Raw genomic sequence first — 19,696 nt, 5'->3', positions numbered from 1 at the left:
CGTTAAGTATTATATGCTCTATTCTTGCTATTTTTGATCCTAGAATTAAATTGAATGGTGTTCTTTATTTACTTGATGAATATCATGAGTATATGCTGGCCGATTCAACTGGTAATAAAGAAACAGTTGAACATTATTTGTATACCATGTATAGTTTGTATGATGTCAGGTTTGGAGGCAGTAAAGCTGGTGTAACCACTTCTAGACAAGCAAGTACAAATATTAGTGGGAAGATCAATGTATTACAGTGGATAGTCCAACATCAACGGCAATCGGATGGTAGTTTATCTTTATCATCCATATTGTTACAATTATACTTTACCTTGCCAATGACATCACCACTGCCCTCAATCCCAATCAGCTGGATAATTTTGATATACTGCAATGATGGAAATTGTAGCAAAATATCTTTCTGATGCTTGCTACTATGGCACGAGACATCCTGACCGTGCCAATATCTACAGTCACTTCAAAGTCTGCATTCAGCACCGGTGGATGAGTCTTGGACGAGAAAAGAAGTAGAATGAATAAAGAATCTGTAAAAATGTGTGTCTGCTTCAAGAATTAGCTAGATGTGGAGAGCCGACTCTAAGATATTGACGAATATCTAACAAGTTTTGAAGATGATACGAACACAACCACCATCAACGAATTCACCTCTGTTATCAAGACAGGATTTCAACAATTTTAATTTGAAAATATATCAAGTTTTATTTTTTAATATAAATAAAAATTATGATATATTTTTTAATTATTTTTTTTTGAATCTTTGCATTTTCTGTAATTTGAACAACAAGCAATTCAGTTATCAATAAAAGTTTTGAGATATTTTTTCATAATTTTTTCAATATGTATATTTCAATAATAATTTTTTTTAATTTTTTTAAAATTAAAAGCTAAAAAATTAAACATCAATCTTAAAGTTAAAAATATTATTTTTTGAAAATTTAATATTAAATAAAAATAAAAATGAGCCTGACGGACTTAGCATGGCCAGGCCCGCATGGGCTTGGAAGTGTTCGGGCCGGGCTAGGCTCAATCCGCATAAATTTGGGCCTTGAGCCGCTCTTAAGATATTTTTAAAAAACGGGCCAGGCCCGACCCAACCCGATCCGGGCCTTCCCGCGCCCGGCCCAGGCCCAGGCCCGGCCCGTTGGCGATGCTGAGAGCACGAGGAAAAGCGATAAGATGGATATTTCCGCTCCATCCAAAACAAAACCTCTCTCCCCGCTTCCCGTTTCCCGTTCCCTTCTCACTCCGTCATCTCATCCCTCTGTTGCTTCGCCCGCCATCCAAAGCTGAATACTTCCTAAAACCCTGAGCCGGCTCGAGGGTTTCGATTCGCCGTGAAAAGCTCCGACGCTCGATCCTTGATCTCTTTCTCCCTCTCGTCCCCTCTTCTCTTCCGACTATCTCTTCGAGAGGAGAGCCATGGTTTGTCTCAGCGTGCTCCCATCTCTCTGCCCCTGTGGGCTCTCCGGGAGACCCAGGCTTCCGAAATCCATAGTTCGGTGCTCCCTCGGATCTTCTTCCTCTGTCCCAGGTCTCTTCTCTTATTTCCCTCTCCAGATTTAGGTGCCAGCTTGTTTTGATTGCGACTTTAGATAGATAGGTCTGGGTTTCCTGCGTCTTTAAATTGGCTTCTAATGTTTATGGTTGTATTTTCCCCTTTTTTGGCCCCTTTATTGAAGAATAAATGTCGATTTAGATTGTCTCACGACGACTTTGGAACGACATAAATGCTAATAACAAAGTATCTGTACTAGCTGGGATGGAGGACACTGGCAAAATTTCGTTGGCCCATCTAATTTGGAGTTTGGACAGCTTCTGATGTCAAAGATTTATGGTTTTTTTCTACAGTGCCTAACGTTTATTTTTGCAGGCAGGCTTCATCTTGTGGCTATCCTTTTGAAGCCATTTTTATGTATCTCCCAAGGCCACACTGTCCAGATTATGAATTTGGGCTCCGTGGCTATCTTCACTTGATTGCTGTACATCTACCATTTTTGTTTGGCAGCATAATGCTAATAATATTGCCTAAATTCGTTGTACCTTTACGTTTTTGCCCTGAACTCGTATCCTGTCAGTGTGTGAATATCTTTTTATGTTTTAGGTGGCAAAAGATAGTACTGTAATTGTTGACCTTGTAGCTTTTGTTTATTGGTGAAAGCAATAATGTGATATTGTGGATGTTCTCATAACTGCTAATTCTTTGGTTTTCACGTATATTCTTTGTAGTCTTACTGCCAGCACATTGACATCTCAATTGTAGGTGCCCAGGAATTGGAAGTTTCCCGCAGAAAATCCAGAAGAACTGAGGGGGTACGAAAGAGCATGGAAGATCCTGTCCAGCGCAAATTGGAACAGTTTTATGAAGGATTAGATGGTCCACCACTCCGTGTGCTTCCAATAGGTGGTTTGGGGGAAATTGGGATGAACTGCATGCTTGTAGGAAACTATGACCGTTATATCTTAATTGATGCAGGTGTCATGTTCCCAGAGTATGTTTCACAAAGTCATTTGCATTTGCATTACCTATTGCAGCTATACTCCAGCCTATCTTATGTATATACGTGATTTAACTGTGAATATCAAAGCTCAAAAGCCTATCAAATTAGGTTGCAGCAAGAGGTTTTCAATTTCATGAGCATGGCTTTTTGCCCAATTGCTAAACCTTAGGAATTTTGACCAACTGCTGGATTTCCTGAGATTTTTTTTTTTTTTTTAAAACACACCTGGAAAGCTACTTTCAAAAATGGATGAAAAATCGTAGAATAACATATTTGTTTTTCTTTTCTTTTCTTTTCTTTTTTCTAGTGCACGCAAATAAAGCTTTCATGAAGTGCTAGAACACACAACAGAACTTTTTTTATGGCATTTGTAGGAAGCAGCTGTTTTCCTTCTATATGCTAGCTGTTGTAGCACCTTAATCATATTATATTCAAGTCCTAGCCATGCTGCCATTTAAAATTTTGTGTGAAAATGCTTTATTTTGTACATATCCTTTTCTATCTTTTCTTTTACATTTTGCATATTTTATATGTCCTGCATGTCTGCTGACTTTTCTAATACAGTGACATCGTATGTTGTGCTTCTATTTACTTCTTATCATTCCTCATGGCTACTTCTTTGGTTTTGAATGGCTGTATTACGTGCATAATAGTTATGATGAGTTTGGAGTCCAAAAGATTGTACCTGATACAACATTCATCAAGAGATGGAGCCATAAAATTGAAGCAGTTGTTATAACACATGGCCACGAGGATCACATTGGTGCGTTGCCTTGGGTAAAGTTTTCCTTCTAATGCTTGAATGGTTGTATTGTTCTATATTTGGCATTATGATGATTCTCTATTTAATTAATTCAAATGAAATTCATCGTAACAGTTATAAGTTTTGTATTCAAATATGTTTTATTAGAGAATGGCCATTTGCATCACCTTTCCCGATTGGTGAGGTTATACTCAGAACATAATAAGCAGGATGATTTGGGAAGATGACTATGTTTAAGTGTCTCCTGCAATTGGTTGTTGGTCTCAACTGAACCAAAGCAATTTCATGTCGAAGATATTGGAGGTTGTTAGGGCATAAATTTATTAGTCATTCACATCATTAAGTTATTAATCAGCATTTCTCTTCCATCTGTAGTAGCTTAGCGATGCAGAATGATTGAATTATGTAGAGATGAAACCACTTGGAAGTAACTGAGTTTTTGCCTGACCCATTAATTGAATCTGATTATCATTGGTAAACATATACTGCTTGTGCTCATTATGGACTAACTAGGTTTAGTTGCTTCAGAACACTTTTGTTAGTCCTGGACTGGTTTAATTGCGAAATGAGATCAGAGTTCAGAGTTGGACTCACTTTAGAAGTCAACAAGGGGTATCTAACAGAGATGCACTTTTACTTTATTCATCTACGAAAAAATGCTGACTTCCTATCAATAGCCAAATGGAAAGGTTTTCATAAAGTTGTTGGAATAACTGCTTCAGTTTGAAAATAAAATTCTTGGTATACATACCACAATTAAAGGTGGTATTCTGTGCATGGTGCTATCATGAAACTTTTTCCTACTCAGCTCAAGATATGCCTTTCGCAATAAGATCTCTAATCATGTATATGCTGTTGGTCATGTATGTATGAATAGCCATATTCTAACATCAATCTTCTGAACTTCTTGCATCCTCTGAAATTTTGAAGTAGTCTAAATGTTCTTGCAGTTTCTGCTTCTTATTGCTCTGTGAAACAGGTTATCCCAGCTTTGGATTCTCATACACCAATATTTGCTTCATCTTTTACAATGGAGGTATGTGTCAGTAATGATAGCAAACTGCTTAATTAATTATGATTTTAAGTTTGAAGGGACTACTTGTATAGGTTCAACATTGACAGATTTTACGATGTTATAGATTCCAAATGCATCAGAATTTTTTCTGGTATTTTTTGCTTTTATAAAAAGAAACAAGCGTGTTTATCTCCGAGTATCTCCTTCATGCAGGCACCCACCCCCACAGTTCTTTTTTCCTTTTCGAAATCTTTTTATGACGTTTCGCAAAAAAGTAAGAAGCTTTCTGTTTTTGTCTGTGAACAGCTTATCAAGAAGCGCTTGAAGGAGTTTGGGATTTTTGTTCTATCCAGGCTTAGGTTATTTACGATCAGAAAGAAGTTCCTTGCTGGGCCATTTGAAGTGGAGCCGATCCGTGTAACTCATTCAATTCCTGATTGCTGTGGCTTGGTTCTCCGTTGCAGTGATGGTACCATTCTACATACTGGTGATTGGAAGGTAAACTACATGGTTATTATCAAGCTTTTAATATCTAGTGGTCCTAGCTGCATAAGAAATTAAATGTTTTGCAGATTGATGAGTCACCATTGGATGGTAAAATTTTTGATCGTGAAACATTGGAGGATCTCTCTAAAGAAGGGGTGACTTTAGTAAGTTTTATGAGTATACATTTTCTCATTCTGTTTCCCTTTGTTTTTCCTTTTTTCTTCATTTTCTGTTTAAGACAGAGCTCTGAAAATCTGATATGCTCTGAATTGTACCTTGGTGGTGCATGGTTGTCGCATGTAATGTGTTGCCTATTTCTCTTATAAGCAATCTATCAGCTGAAGCAACCGCTAATCTCCAAGTATTTATATTTATTTGAATCTTTTATGTCTATGGAGCTCTCCAAGATGGTGGAAGCTTCCTGTATTTCTTCTTGATCAGTTCTTGCTTAACTACTTTATAATCATCCATTTCCTATAAGTTGTACAAAGAAAGAAGTACCAGCGATGTAGTTAAAAATTTATCATAAAGATTCTGCACCTGTGACATCTCTTTTGTGTAGGTAAATAGATTTTCACCATTGCAAAATCCAGCTTTATTTGAGTATGTTGTTAGAATCTCTTTACATTAAAGATTTTGGCACATAAATATTTGATTTCATGTTTTACAACTGCATGAGATGGCCAAGTGTTTATGATTCAATAAAACGGGAATGCATGAGATAAACTGCCTTGAAGTTTAGCCAGCATGTCTTGCTAGTGAGTATTGTTACTTGTCTTTTAACTAAGGTTTGCTATGCCGGTATTGGGCGCCGGACTGATTGGTCGGTGGCATGATTCGCTATATGATGCCCCCATGCTGTTCCATGTTAGGCCTGTATACTGTACTGACATAGTAGAGAGGGCGAGGAAGAGGGAAAATGGCAGATAGGAAAAAGAGGGGGGAGGGGAGGGAGGGAGAAGGAAAAGGGGAGGGAGAGAGATGGTGAAGGCCAGTGGAGGATGGCAAAGCACGACCCGGCACGATAGAGAGAGCAGGGGAGAGGAAGAACGTGAGAGAAAAAAAGAGGGAGAGGGAGGGAGTGTCGCCAGAGGGCTGTGGAGGCCGTTGGAGGGTCTTTGAGGAGGGTCTCCGCCCTCTGGGCGATCGGAACAGAGGCCCTTCGGGTTGCTGATTTCACTAAAAGATTACAAAATAAAAAAATAAGTGCCTGATGGATCCTTGTTTTGATTGCTCGGAGAATGGAGATCCTCCTCTAGCCCTCTGTGTCCTCTGGTGCCCTCTACAACCCTCCGATGGCCTTTGCTGCCCTTCGGAAGCCTCCACGGCCTTTCGGCAGCCCCCAACGACGCTCTCTTTCCCTTCCCCCCTTCTATCTTCCTCTCTTTCCTTTTCCCTCTCCCCCTCCTTTGTCGATTTCTCGTTTCAAATCCTAAAACCATCCCAATCTGCCATTGGCATGGCTCAGAATGTCTCGAACCGCCTCGTTTCCACATTTCTTGCTTTTAGCATTCTTGACCGCCTTAATTATGTTACCTAAGTAGTACATTTATGCTAGTAGTGTAGTTTTGAAACTTGGTATAGAACCAAGGATTTGAGTAATAAAGTAGAATACAAAAGAAAGAAACCGAAGGTATTCAAGTGAAAGAGAAGGGATGGATATTTATTATGTGGCTACTACCATGAAACAGACTAAATACATTGTATTAACCACACTCAGATAAGTAAGACAGATTTAACATTGTTATTGCTAATGTTGCTACATTTATGGATTGGCAATGGTTTAAAATCACCATAAACCGTCGTTGCTATTAAAATAAACATTTACTAGAATCAAAGATATAAAGTAATTCATGAATTTGTTATAATCACTATGACTAGGATCATGCTAATTAAACATTGCAAGTTTTTAATTAGATAAAAATGTTTAGAACTTATTGAGAATCAAATAAAAAAAAATCAGTTGGTGGAGTTGCTTATAACTTCTAAATTTTAGAAGATAATCCATTCCACACCCAACCATGATTGTTCTGTAATGTTAACAAACTTAAACAACAAATTTTCTCTCAAGGAAATCTAATGTAAACAATAATGTTTGATTGTCAATCCCATGCTTACCTTTGTGGGAATGATGACTGATCTAAACTATTTAGGTATGGGCAGAAAGAAACCAAAAAGTAAGAAAAGGAAATATCACTGATGACTCATGGCCTTAATATATTAGGATAGTAGAGACAAGTTTCTCTTTTCTTGAAACAGAGAACAAAAAAACAATGATCGTGAGGGCAAAACCAAAACAAAGTTATGTAGATGAACCAGTGAAAAATAGACATAGATCTTATTAAATGTGACTCTTTAATATGTGCTGTTTGCTACCTGGTTTGATAAAAGCTCTTGCTTCTGTCCGATTAGAATTTTATATGAAATGCCAAAAAGAGGCAAGCGTCTAAGCTTCCTAAAATAACATCAAAGGAATGTTCCCGATTCATAGATCGAGTTGGGAGCTTATTAATATCCCATGAATTAGAACAGCCATGTGATGTGAGCAGGATTGGTTTGGGGGGGGGGCATGCTTTTGGTTTGAGGTGGGGTGGCTGTTAGCCTATGTTTTAGGGGACAACAGTTAACAATATCTGGAGCAAGGTTTGCGATACCAGGCCGAACCGGATGTTACAGGGTGTACGGTACTAAACCGGATGATGCGGGACATACCATACTGGTTCATTATCGGAACACGGTATGGGGGATGTACCGACACTTGCTATGCCGAACTAGGCCATATTGACATGGTAATAGGTTGGCATTGGTACGGGGCCCAGTATCGAGATGCGAATCTGGATCTGGAGAACTACCAAAAAAAAAAAAAGGCTGCTCCACCCCTATAAAGTATAGTCTTGGTTGTGGGCAACTTTTGCTGAAAACCTATAAATATTCTCTATTTGTAAGTATAAAAGCCTCATTGTAAGCAAGCTTGCTCCTGCTATATGTCTCCAGATCTACAACCTATAAATGCGGATCTATAACCTGTAAATAAGACCATATAAACCTCAATGTTACAAATTCTTTGTGCGCTTATTCCAAATAAATCAATGACAAAACACATATTCCATCATAAATTGTTAAAGATACTTGATATATTAATATTTAAGTTAAAACCTAATACAGTAAATGCCATTCTTTCCACTAAGTAGATAAATCATTCCAAGTGCAAAATGGTCTGAAGCTTAGAAGATATGATTGAACTTAACAAAAAAAGAGACCAGTCAATGTTAGTTTCAGTAAATAGGTGAAAGTAACAACAAAGGATGCTGAAAATTGGAGGGCAGTCGCATGGTAAATTAAAATCCATATTGGAAGAAAGGCTGAAGGAAGTCACAAATTTACACAAAGGGAATCATGCTTTAGTGCTACCAACATCAGGTTATTGAAACAAATTAAAGAAAATCGGTAATGTGCTTGCAGATTATCCAATAGTATCAAATATGTTCCTGTTAGAGACTTATAATGATGGAGACCTGCTGCCTCCTCGGTCCAAATTATCACATACAAAGTAAATGAAAACAAATAAGCACATAAACCAAATATTATGTTTGTTGACTTGGAGCGATATTTTCATTAAATTGGGAAAAAGATCCAAGTCCCAAGTTAATTTAGTGGTCACTGAATACTTGGAACCTTTGGCCCTTTGCTCTTCTGGTCATTGTGGCATTCTGCTGACACCTGCAGTAGTGATAGTATCTGCCATTGCTTGTCACAAACAATGGCCCTGCTTCTCAATGAAGCCATCTAGCCTATGGTGTTCACATACTAGTTAATTTAAATGATATTTTCTCACTTTATCCTGTACCAAGCATGTGTTCTGCACATGATGGGTTTGAGTGGGGGTACTGGATGGGTGAATGTGATTAGATCAAAGATGAAATTTTTGGAATTGTTTTTTCAGTAATCATGAATTTTTTTTAGTTGTGAGTATTGATATGGTGCATCTTCACTTTTGGTTAATATATTTCTCCTATTTCCTGTCCAAATTACGACCAATGTATCTTTATGATGTGGGATGATTATCGAAGAAGAGTATGTTTAATAAGTTGAGCCTTAGAACCTAACATGTAAGTGTCCTGCCATGCTGGGTCTTCACATTGTAATGTATATCAGCGATTGCCAGCAATTTATATCCTCAATCTATTTATTTATATCAATTTCTGTCCTTCATGTGTCCACACATTTAACTTAACTACTCAATGCTATGATGCTCATGAACTTTCATAATTGCCCATCATTATGAAGACAGGGACAAAGCTGGTCTTATTACAATTGTGCATATTTTCCTTCATCAGAATGATTATTGACATCATGAAGAGATTTATCTTGACTTGCTTTAATTTTAAATGAGAAATTAATGCAATCTTTATGAAATCAATTAAATTTCTTTGAGAACTTATGTATATTGCAAGCAGTGTTTTCCCTCAACTCTGGTAGCTACTACTTTTTTATTCTTTCATGCATGAATGAATTGTTTTTAGTTTGTTGTATAGTTGACACATTGCTATTCCATCAATCCATTTCCTCTACACATATGGATTAACTTAATGCTCATGCATTTGATATATTTTTAAAACGTTCTAGTGCAATGGTGTGCTGAGATTTTCTGATGAACCTTTTTAAGCATTCTGGTGAGATTTGGCATATAAAGCAGGCTTTGAAGTTTGAAAATTGATGATAGGATTGCTATATACTTCTTCCCTTTGGGAGCATTTAAAATTCTTTTTCTTTTATTGCGCATATGCTTTTTGTTCATGGATTTTCATTGCATGCTATTATGCCTCTATCTCGCTTATCTTTCAATTTTCTGTATCTTTTGCCAACTTTGGGTACTTTCTTTTTATGCTTCTTAGATGATGAGTGACTCGACCAATGTTCTATCACCTGGAAGATCTGTTAGTGAAGCTGTTGTAGCAGATGCTTTACTACGACATATTTCAGCTGCAAAAGGAAGAGTTATTGCTACACAATTTGCTTCTAACATACATCGTCTTGGAAGCGTGAAAGCTGCTGCTGATCTAACTGGTCGTAAATTGGTGAGCTGCTTTAACTGTTTCTTTTCATCTGTGTGATCTTGGTGGTACTTCCAAGAAGTTTTATGACTGTTTAGCTTTAAAGGCAGCATAGACATTCTGTTTTGACATTTCTTTGGTTTTCATGTATGCAACAGGTGTTCGTGGGCATGTCTCTAAGGACGTATTTGGATGCTGCTTTCAAGGATGGAAAGGCACCAATGGATCCTTCAACCTTGGTATGAGATAATACCATAAATTTTCCTACATTTCTTCATCATGTTCAGTTTTAAAATTAGCAATGTTTAAGAAGAAGAAAACATGTATATGTTTGCTTCCTTATTCTTGACAAGGTTTCCAGGTATTTTAGGATCAGTCCTCTTACTGGATTTTTTTTTTTGAGTGAAATTCTTGCATTAGCATCGGAGAGAGAGCTTAATTTTTAGAAATAAAAGAATTTGCATGCTTTCTTTTTGGGGTTCTATTGCCATACAGCATTATGAGTCATACTTTGTGTTTTTCTGTTTCAGCAAGTTCCTGATTACTTCCATTTTTTTGAAGTTATAGCGTATTGGGGATGAGTGGAATAGATGAGCAAGGGGTTTGATCCATATTTCAAGACTGATTAACAATGCTGCTTGTGTTAGCAATCATATGACTCTGATCTTGGACTTTCATTTTGTTATTGTGCATCTCAAGGATTTTAGTAGATGCCTTTATCTGTATGTGCGCTGAGGGCTAGTGTTTGTTCATTGAATAATGTTCTGCCTTTGTTTAGATCCACAGTAAACTATAACCAGTCAGAAACATTCCATTTTCAGTTTTAAGCTATTTGAAGTCTCTGTTTTAATTGTTGGGCTTTTTTTTTTTTTTTTTTTTAGGGTGAACTGTTTTAATTAGTGTTTCCTGATATCAGATAAGTACCCTAAAAATTGACTTAGAAAAAGGTGACAGCCAACCTTATCAGGGAGGGGATGCCAGCTGCTAAGATGTTATGTTAGCTTATTTGCTTTGATGAAAAGGAAAGGGATTTAAAGAAAATGGCCAGGTTTAGGCATTGATTTTGTATGCCATTTCATTCTATCCTTCCCTTGTTCTGTTTTATTCTTCTTTATTTTTGTTTTTCTTCAGTGTCTTCTGAAAACAGGTCCAGTCTGACCTAATCCTTGACTGTTTTTATCTTCTGGAAACAGTCCCAACTGTATCATGCATTTCCACCCCAACCTAGTGTATACCAGCCTTTCTGTTCCAATCTAGAAATGACTCCCTTGCTTTGTGCTCCTAAATTTTCAACTGATTGGATGAAAATATATCTAATACTAAGTCCACATCTAATTCAGGATATCGGCCTCTTAGAAGCTTTGCAAACCCATCTTTTTACCTTGGATCCCCTATCCAGGACACTATAATTCCCCAATATTCCCATTCTACTTTCATTAAGTGGAAATTTGCTGAGATGAACATAGATATGAACCTGTAACCTCTACCGACTCTCCTTTGAAAGCTTGCAACCCAACCATTAATTCATATCATTGTTTGTTCTCACAAGAAAAGTGCAGGATGCACCTTAGATCAGAATTTGTAGCCATAGAGTTTTTGTAGATTTTTAGGATTTCATTTATTTGTAATTTAGGCACATCAAATAGAAAAAAGTTCCAAGAGGAAATAGCAGCCAGCCGTCTATCTTTCTAACTATCTGAATTCAGTTAAGATTTCTCTGAAAAAGATCTAATCTATTTTGGACCAATTTGATCTCCTAAAAGAACAAAATGGGACAGCATTTGTTAACTAACTAATTGATCCCAAATGCTCAAAATACAAGGAAGGGTCAACAAGTGGCTTAACATCCCTCTCATGTGCAGCCCAGATCATGCACATGGATATTAGACTCAGGGGACGATGATAGTTTGGAATAAATGAATAAGTAATTGGTATGATGGTGATTTGAACTTAGCTAACCTGAGGTCTTTGCCATGTTTACCAGCCAATTAACTGCAAAAGCATAAGCTGATAGGGAAGACATTCAAGATATTCTAGCATTGAGGGTGCAATGAATAATAAGGCCCTGTGTGGCAAAGCTTTTGGATGGTACAATGGTGTTTGATAAAAAATTAAGAAACTATTTTTGCTTTGCCAGAAAGCTGAACAGCTCTACTTGAGAAAAGCTCCAAAATGGAGTTTTTTCCTAAAGTGCTTTTTGACCAATGTTGGGAAGCTATTTCGATTTTAATGAAATTTTTTTAATGACCAAATACGCACCAATAAATCTCATAATTATATTTTATGTTATATCATACATCATATATGATTATATTATAAATATGATATAATAATTGTTGGTGCAGAATTCCGTCGAAGCCGGAGTTGCTGGAGTTGAGATGACCGTGGCCGCCGCCGGGACCTGCAAGGAAAGTCTAAACCGGAGTTGGGGGTGCTCCGGCAATACCCTCCGACGCTCAGTCAGTACTCTGCTTTAACAGAAATGGAGTGCTCGAGTGAGAATTTTAGCAGAGTTTCGAGATAGAATTTAGAGCTTAGAGAAGAACGTATCTGGGGTCCCTTTTTATAGACGGAGAGCGTAACTGATTGACAGCGACGTCTGTAACCGCCTGGTAGTGGGCTGTTCAGAGCCGCGCGGAGTTTGTTACGGAGAGTAGTGGCGTCAGGGGTCGTTCATGGCCACGTGGAGTTTGTTACGGAGAGTGGAGTGGTGTCCGTTGTCGCGACTTGCCAGAGAGTGGTAGAGCCCGGAGAGTGGAGTGGTGTCTGTTGTCGCGACTTGCCAGAGAGTGGTGGAGTCACGCGGAATCCGTTGCAGAGAGTAGAGTAGGGTAGTGGCCATTGTCGTGACTTGCCAGGGAGTTCGGATCTTTTGGCTGGAGCTCGGCTGGGATATCTGATGGAGCGAAATGGCTCTCTATCCTGTCGATCTAGGAGAAGCTCGGATGTTTTCGAGGCTGTGACGAGTCTACTGTTGTCGGATGCCTCAGGCGCTGATGCTACAGGCGGAAGTCATCTGCTGTAGAAGCTCGGATGGAGACTGTCTGTTGGTGAAGTCCGGTAGGAGTTCGATTGCTAGAGAAGTCCAGCTGGGATTTGCCTGAGGTGGAAGCTCGTCTGAAGATTATCCGTCGGAGAAGTCCGGTTTCATGAAGAATCTGGCGGAGGATCGGCCGGCGGTGGACTTCGGATGGCGTTGGGGAGGTTCGGCAGACACCGGAGGCGATTGGTCGTTGTAGTAATCCAGCTGTCGGAGTCCGTCCGTCGTAAAAGCTCGTCCGATATCCATCCGTTATGGAAGTTCGGACGGAGTCAGGTTCTTGTAGAAGGCTGAAAGGAGATCGTTTATTGTAGAAGCTCGATCGAAGATCGGTTGTCGTGGGAGCTCGGAGTAGCGACCTGACCGGTGGATTCTGTCCCATTGTAGAAGCTCGTCCGGAATCCGGCTACGAAGAAGCTCGGCTGAAGTCTACCTGTGATAGAAGTTCGGAAGAAATTTGTTTACAGTAGAGGCTCGAATGGAATTTACTTACGGTAGATATCTGGGATAGACCGTCCGCTGTAGGAGTTCGGAGTAGACCGTTCGTAGTAGAAGTTCGGCTCTCGCAGGAGTTCGGTTGGAATCCTGAAGGCGGTCGACTGCCGTAGAAACTTGGATGGAGTCTGATTACTGTAGAAATCTCGTTGTCGGAGAAGTTCGGATATTGACGAAGTCCGGAAGAAGTTCGGAGAATAGTTGATCACTGTAGAAGGTCGGCTGATAGTGAGGTCCAGAGAGCCTTTGGAGCGGCCCGGTAGATGGATGGAGAAGCTCATTGTTGGAGAAGTTCGGATGGTATTATGGAAGCTCGGACAGTCGAGGGGGTTCAGAGAGATGCCACATAAGGTCGGAAGCCGGAAAAGTCCTGGAAGGGTCGGTCCTTTACAAACTTCGGCCGGGGGTATTTTATACCCAACACCAGTCTCCCTACTTTCGAGTTCGGATTCCGAATGAAGTACAGAGAAATTCTTACGGTCGAAGTTGCCCTCGATTTTTGCACTCGGTGGTTGTCAGATATTTTGATGTTCGGCACGCTGGTACTGAAGCTTTTTCGGAAAAGATTTTTTCTTTTTGGAATTTTCGCTGGAGCGCTGCCCCAGGTACGGTGCAATAATGGTTTTACCAACTGTCGGCCATCTCCAGCCGCTTGCCACAGTGAGTGGGCCACGCGGTGGTTATAGACTGGCCAGAAGAGTCCTGCAGTCATTAGTGCACCAGACCCCATCGCCTATTTAAACCCGCCTCCCCCCTTCGGGGATCTCACTTTGCACGGGAGTTTCTTCGGCCCTCCTTCGTTGTCGATATGGACGGGACGCGGATTGGATGTCAGCCAAGAGTCTCAAAGCCACAAGAGGGAAGGCGTTGCAGCTTCCAGGTTGGCGAAGAAGACGAGGGTAGAAGAGACAGATCCGGCCGCATTTCGTCTTGATCGCCCAGAGCCCGCGCTTATGGCACATCTTCGAGTGCGAGTACTTCTCGGTCCTGCGGAGGGGGGAAGCCAAAGGGGGACTGGAAGAAGTCAGAAAGAAAGGGAAACCCGATCTCAGAAAGAAGGTCATGCCTGCCGTCATTGTGAGGCAGCGGAAGCCATGGCGCAAAAAGGACGGCGTCTACATGTACTTCGAAGATAATACTGGAGTAATTGTTAATCCAAAGGGGGTCGGAAGAAGAAGTCGGGTACTTAAAGCAATCCTCGACGATGGTTGAAATTGAGAATTCGAAGTCTGATGGTATCGAGCTTCCTTGAAGCCCTTTTGCCTTGTATTCCTTTCCTTTCTTGTTGTTTCTCTTTTTTGGCCTTCAAGGTTTGTAATGTACACTTCACTAATGAAATGAAAAGGAAATTTTCCATTACCTTGTCCATTCTTGTATTAAATTGTTCCTTACCGAATTTCTTTTGTCTTCCATCTTGTTTGGCGTCGGCGTTGTTTGTGATTCATCGTCTATTCTTGCTTTGAGTTGTTGTTTACCGAACTTCTTTTATCTTTTGTCTTGTTCGATGCCGACGTTGTTTGAAGGTTCCCGATCGTCGCCGTGTCGATTTGCCTTTTTTGTTCGTGACCGTAGGTCTTTTCGAGGCCATTTGAGTTTGTCGCTTCCTCCCGGTGCTTGAGTTTGGGGATCCGAACTTCTCGTTACTTTGAGAAAGTCATTTCTCCTCGGCCTGTGCCGAGTTCTCTTTTAGTGGCTGAGGGTTTTTTGATAGGAGTATCCTTCCTCGTTGAGACGAGGTCCCTCGGATCTTCGATGTAGTTTGTTTTTCACTTATCGCTGATGTAGTTCGTCGCTTTTCCTTTTCATCTCCCTCTTTTTTTTTTGTGATGAGTGAGGATTTTTCCTCTGCTCTTAACGGGGTCATGAGAGTGTAGAGGAGCAGTTGAGGAGGCTTTCCTCCTCGTCCGGTCTTGATCGATTGAGTCTTTGTTTGCGTCAGGACGAGGTTCTCCTCTTGTTCCCGACAGTCAATTTCAGCTCATGTTAGGACGAGGTTCTCCTTCTGTTCCTAATAGGGCTGTGGGGGTACGTAAGGGCCGCTGCGAGGGCCTCTCCTCCCATCTGGTCTTTAAATAACAGGCCTTCGACTTTGCTCATGTTATGGTTCCCTGTTCCTAACAAGACTGTGGGGGCATATAAGGGCCGTTGCAAGGGCCTCTCACTCCATCCGATCTTTAAGTAACCGGGCCTTCGACTTTGCTCATATTAGGACGAGGTTCTCCTCTAAGGGCCTCTCCCCCCATCTGGTCTTTTAAGTAATCGAGCCTTCGACTTTGCTCATGTTAGGACGAGGTTCTCCTCCTGTTCCTAACAAGCTTAATTTTGATTGTATAAGGGAGTTACTTCCTGTCGTTATAAGCTCATGCTAAAAGAAAAATATGCAAATATGAAATTTTTATTTAAGGCAAAGCTATTGGTAATACATTCGCAGATTTTTCGAATTCCATGGTCGCGGAAGCTTTGCTCCTCCGAGCTCTTTTAGATAGTATGTTCCGGGCTGGACTACTTCCTTGACTTCATACGGACCTTCCCAGTTCGGGGTAAGTTTCCTTTGATTCTGAGGTTGTGAGATAGCGGCTCGCGAAGTATCAGGTCCCCCGCTCTGAAGGCTTTGCTTTTGACCCGAAAATTGTAGTAGCGGGCTACTTTCTGCTTGTAAGCCGCCATCCGAACTTGAGCTGTCTCCCGCTTTTCTTTTAACAAGTCGAGGTTGGCCTTGAGATCTTGTGGGTTGCGCTGCTCGTCGAATGCCACGACCCGCGTCGACGGAAGCTTGAGTTCAATCGGGATACGGCCTCTGTCCCGAAGGCTAAGGCAAAGGGGTCTCCCTTGTGGGCAATCTCTGAGTAGTTCGGTATGCCCATAACACATGATAAAGCTCGTCTGCCCAAGTTCCCTTTGCCTTTTCAAGCCTCGTCTTGATACCTTGCAACAGAGTCCTGTTAGTCACCTCGGTCTCGCCGTTTGCCTGCGGATGGGCTACCGAAGTAAAGTTATGGGAGATATTTAGGTCCTCGCAAAATTCAGCAAACTTTGCTCCAGCAAATTGCCGCCCATTATCAGTAATGAGGGTCCTGGGCAAGCCGAACCTACAAACAATTGACTTCCAGACGAAGTCCTGCACTTTAGCCTTTGTGATTTTTGCCAAAGGTTCAACTTCGATCCACTTGGTGAAATAGTCTATTGCCACCAGGAGGAACTTCCGCTGCCGGATGCTATGGGAAAAGGTCCGAGGATATCCATCCCTATTGCGCAAACGGCTATGGGGCACTCAATGGTGTAAGTTCGGAGACGGTTGCCTTTGGATATTTGCATATCTCTGACACCGATCACACCTTCTGACATATTCGACGGAGTCGTAGTACATGGTAGGCCAGTAATAGCCTTGTCGGAGCAGTTTGTGGGATAAAGATCTGGCCCCAGGTGACTTCCACAGACTTCCTCATGTACCTCCCTCAAGGCGAAGTTGGCTTCAGAAGGATGGAGACATTTCAGGAGGGGCAAAGAGTCGACCTCTTGTATAGCTTGCCTTCGTAGAGGATATATCGGGAGGTCTGGTTCTTAAGCTTCCGAGCTTCTTTTGTATCAGGAGGAAGAACCCCGTCCTTGAGGTATACAACCAGTGGGTCGATCCAACTGGGTTCATGGCTGATCGCCATCACAAGCTGTGATTCTTTCGTCCGTACTGGGGCGCTTCAGAACTTTGAAGAAGACTTCCTTAGGCAGTTCGGTCAGGGCCAGTGTAGCCAACTTGGAGAGAAGGTCGGCCCTGATATTTTTGCTCTTGGGATCTGCCTGATGTCGAAGTTGCCGAAGGTAGGGATGATCTCCTTTACCTTTTCGAGATACTTGGCCATACTGTCCTCCCGAGCTTCATAATTTTTGCTGACCTGCCCCACAACTAATTGAGAGTTACTATAGGCTTGAAGCCGATCTACTTCTAATTCTTTGGCGATCTTTAGTCCTGCAATCAGAGCTTCATATTCTGCTCCGTTATTTGTCGCAGGGAACTCGAAGCGCAGCGCACACTCTGCGATAATTCCATCTGGGTTGACCAAGATCAGGCCCACGCCTGCGCCTGACTGTTGGAGGAACCGTCCACGTAGAGGGCCCAAAAACCATCAGGGAGATCTGTTTTTTCTTTAGGAGAGTTCGGCTGGAGCTCTGGGTTGTCGGCTTCATCCCGTCCAAGTTTGGCCTCTTCCGGGATAGTGCATTCCACCACGAAGTCTACTAATATCTGGGCTTTTATTGTCGGCCGAGGTCGATAGTCGATGTCGAACTCCGTGAGCTCGACTGCCCATTTCGTTATTCTCCCAGAGGCATCCGCTCGATGCAGAACCGCCTTGATCGGCTGGTCGGTGAGCAGTGTTACGGTGTGTCCTTGGAAGTAAGGTCGGAGCCTTCGAGCTGCAATCAACAAGGCGTAAGTTAGTTTCTCTAACTTAGTATACCTGGTTTCGGCGTCTCTCAATACTCGGCTTATATAGTAGATCGGCCGTTGAATTTTTGCTTCTTCCTTAATCAGAACTGCTGCGAGGGCCACAGGGGAGACCGTCAGGTACAGGAACAACTCCTCTCCAGCTCGGACTTTGCTAATAGCGGAGGTGAGCCGAGGTAGTTCTTCAGCTCTTCGAACGCTTGCTGACATCCGGAGGTCCAACAGAAGTTCTTCGGCTGCTTGAGAGTCTGAAAGAAAGGCAGGCACCGCTCGGCCGATCTTGAGACGAAGCGATTTAGAGCCGCTGAACTTCCTTTATTGATTTCGGGGCGGTCATTTCTTGGATGGCGCGAATCTTTTCCAGATTTGCTTTGATCCCGCGCCCCGATACCATAAAGTCCAGGAATTTTTCTGAGGTTACTCCAAAAGCGTACTTGGCTGGGTTCAGCTTCATCTTGTATTTTCGAAGAGCGCTGAAGGTCTCCTCAAGGTCGGCGATGTGGTTCATCGAGGATTTGCTTTTTACGAGCATATCGTCCACGTAGACCTCCATGTTGCGGCCGATCTGCTCTTTGAAGATCTTGTTTACCAGTCGTTGATAGGTCGTCCCTGCATTTTTTAGGCCAAAAGGCATGACCCTGTAACAATAAAGGCCACGGTTAATAATAAAAGCAATTTTTTCTTCGTCCTCTGGCGCCATCCTGATTTGATTGTAGTCGGAGAACGCATTCATGAAAGTGAGAAGCTCGTGGCCCGAGGTCGCATCCATCAATTGGTCGATTCTGAACAGAGGGTAACTGTCCTTCGGGCGGGCTTTATTCAGCTTTTTGAAGTCTATACACATTCTCCATTTACCATTCGCCTTCTTAACCAGGACCACATTGAAAACCTAACTCGGATAGTTGACCTTTCTGATGAATCCAGCTTTCAGGAGTTTATCAACTTCCTCAACTATTGCCATTTGCCTTTCCGGTGAATGACTTCGAACTTTTTCCTTCGTCGGTCGGTATTTGGGATCAACAGCCAGACGGTGTTCCATAACTTCAGCATCGATCCCTGGCATGTCCGTCGGAGCCCAAGCGAAAACATCCGCATTCTCTTATAAAAAATTGATGAGCTGTGTCCGCACCTCTTTCCCCAAGTTGGAGCCGATCTTCACCACGTGCTCTTCATTCCTATCATTTAAAGGAATTGAGACAAGATCTTCAATTGGCTCACCCCATTCTTCAGCAAGGTCGTCGCGAGTGTCCAATCCATCAATCGGGCAAGGTTCGGATTGTCCCTTTCTCTGAAGGGCTATATTATTAGCAATGTCTTGCCAGGGCTTGATCTCCTCTGACTTCTCCGACCCCCTGGCTAGTAGGAAATTTCAATTTCAAATGGTAGGTTGATATCACAGCTCGGAGGGCGTTGAGGCCAGGTCGGTCGAGATTGCGTTGTAGGCAGACGACGCCCTCACTACCAGGAAATCCATTAGCGCTTTAGATTGTTTTGGATACCGACCTGCAACTACAGTCAAGGTTATTACTCCCTCTACTGGCACAGCATCGCCAGTAAACCCTACCAATGGGGAGCTAATCGGTCCTAATCGACCATCAAGGATGGACATTTTTGAGAATACATCGTAAAACAAAATATCGACCGAACTTCCACTATCAACAAGAATGCGCGTACATCATAATCAGCAATATTTAAAGAAACTACAACCGCATCATTATGGGGGAATTGGATCTCCCGGGCATCTTCTTCAGTAAAGGTTATAGGTCCTTCAGTTCTTTGCCGCTTGAGCGGTCCGGTCGATCCACTGGCCGCTCCCCTTCGGGGCCCTTCAGAGATGGTGTTGATGATTCTGATTGGAGGTCGATCTCCAGGTTGTTCTTCCTCCTTTGCGG

The 19,696-nt window shown here is 41.8% G+C and overlaps 1 protein-coding gene across 6 annotated transcripts in view; it reads left to right on the top strand.

The window, feature by feature from the left end:
- The first annotated feature begins 1,224 nt into the window (after positions 1–1,224).
- Positions 1,225–19,696, top strand: part of LOC105035311 (ribonuclease J) — a 114,360-nt gene continuing 95,888 nt past the window's right edge. For 2 of the 6 annotated variants that reach the window (XM_073250513.1, XM_073250511.1), the window contains exons 1-8: positions 1,227–1,543; positions 2,273–2,501; positions 3,164–3,273; positions 4,224–4,309; positions 4,595–4,786; positions 4,861–4,938; positions 9,670–9,852; positions 9,987–10,067. In XM_073250513.1, coding sequence (XP_073106614.1) covers positions 1,432–1,543; positions 2,273–2,501; positions 3,164–3,273; positions 4,224–4,309; positions 4,595–4,786; positions 4,861–4,938; positions 9,670–9,852; positions 9,987–10,067 — 1,071 coding nt within the window. In that variant the 5' untranslated portion in view covers positions 1,227–1,431. Of the gene's footprint in view, positions 1,544–2,272; positions 2,502–3,163; positions 3,288–4,223; positions 4,310–4,594; positions 4,787–4,860; positions 4,939–9,669; positions 9,853–9,986; positions 10,068–19,696 lie in introns of those variants that run through there. The other 4 variants (XM_073250514.1, XM_073250512.1, XM_010910835.3 and 1 more) reach the window with 4 other exon arrangements.

The sequence above is a fragment of the Elaeis guineensis genome, unplaced genomic scaffold, assembly GCF_000442705.2.
Source record: "Elaeis guineensis isolate ETL-2024a unplaced genomic scaffold, EG11 Super_Scaffold_1000061, whole genome shotgun sequence".
NCBI lineage: Eukaryota > Viridiplantae > Streptophyta > Magnoliopsida > Arecales > Arecaceae > Elaeis > Elaeis guineensis.
Note: the sequence above shows the minus strand (reverse complement) of the source record. Positions and strands in the feature narration are given on the sequence as shown.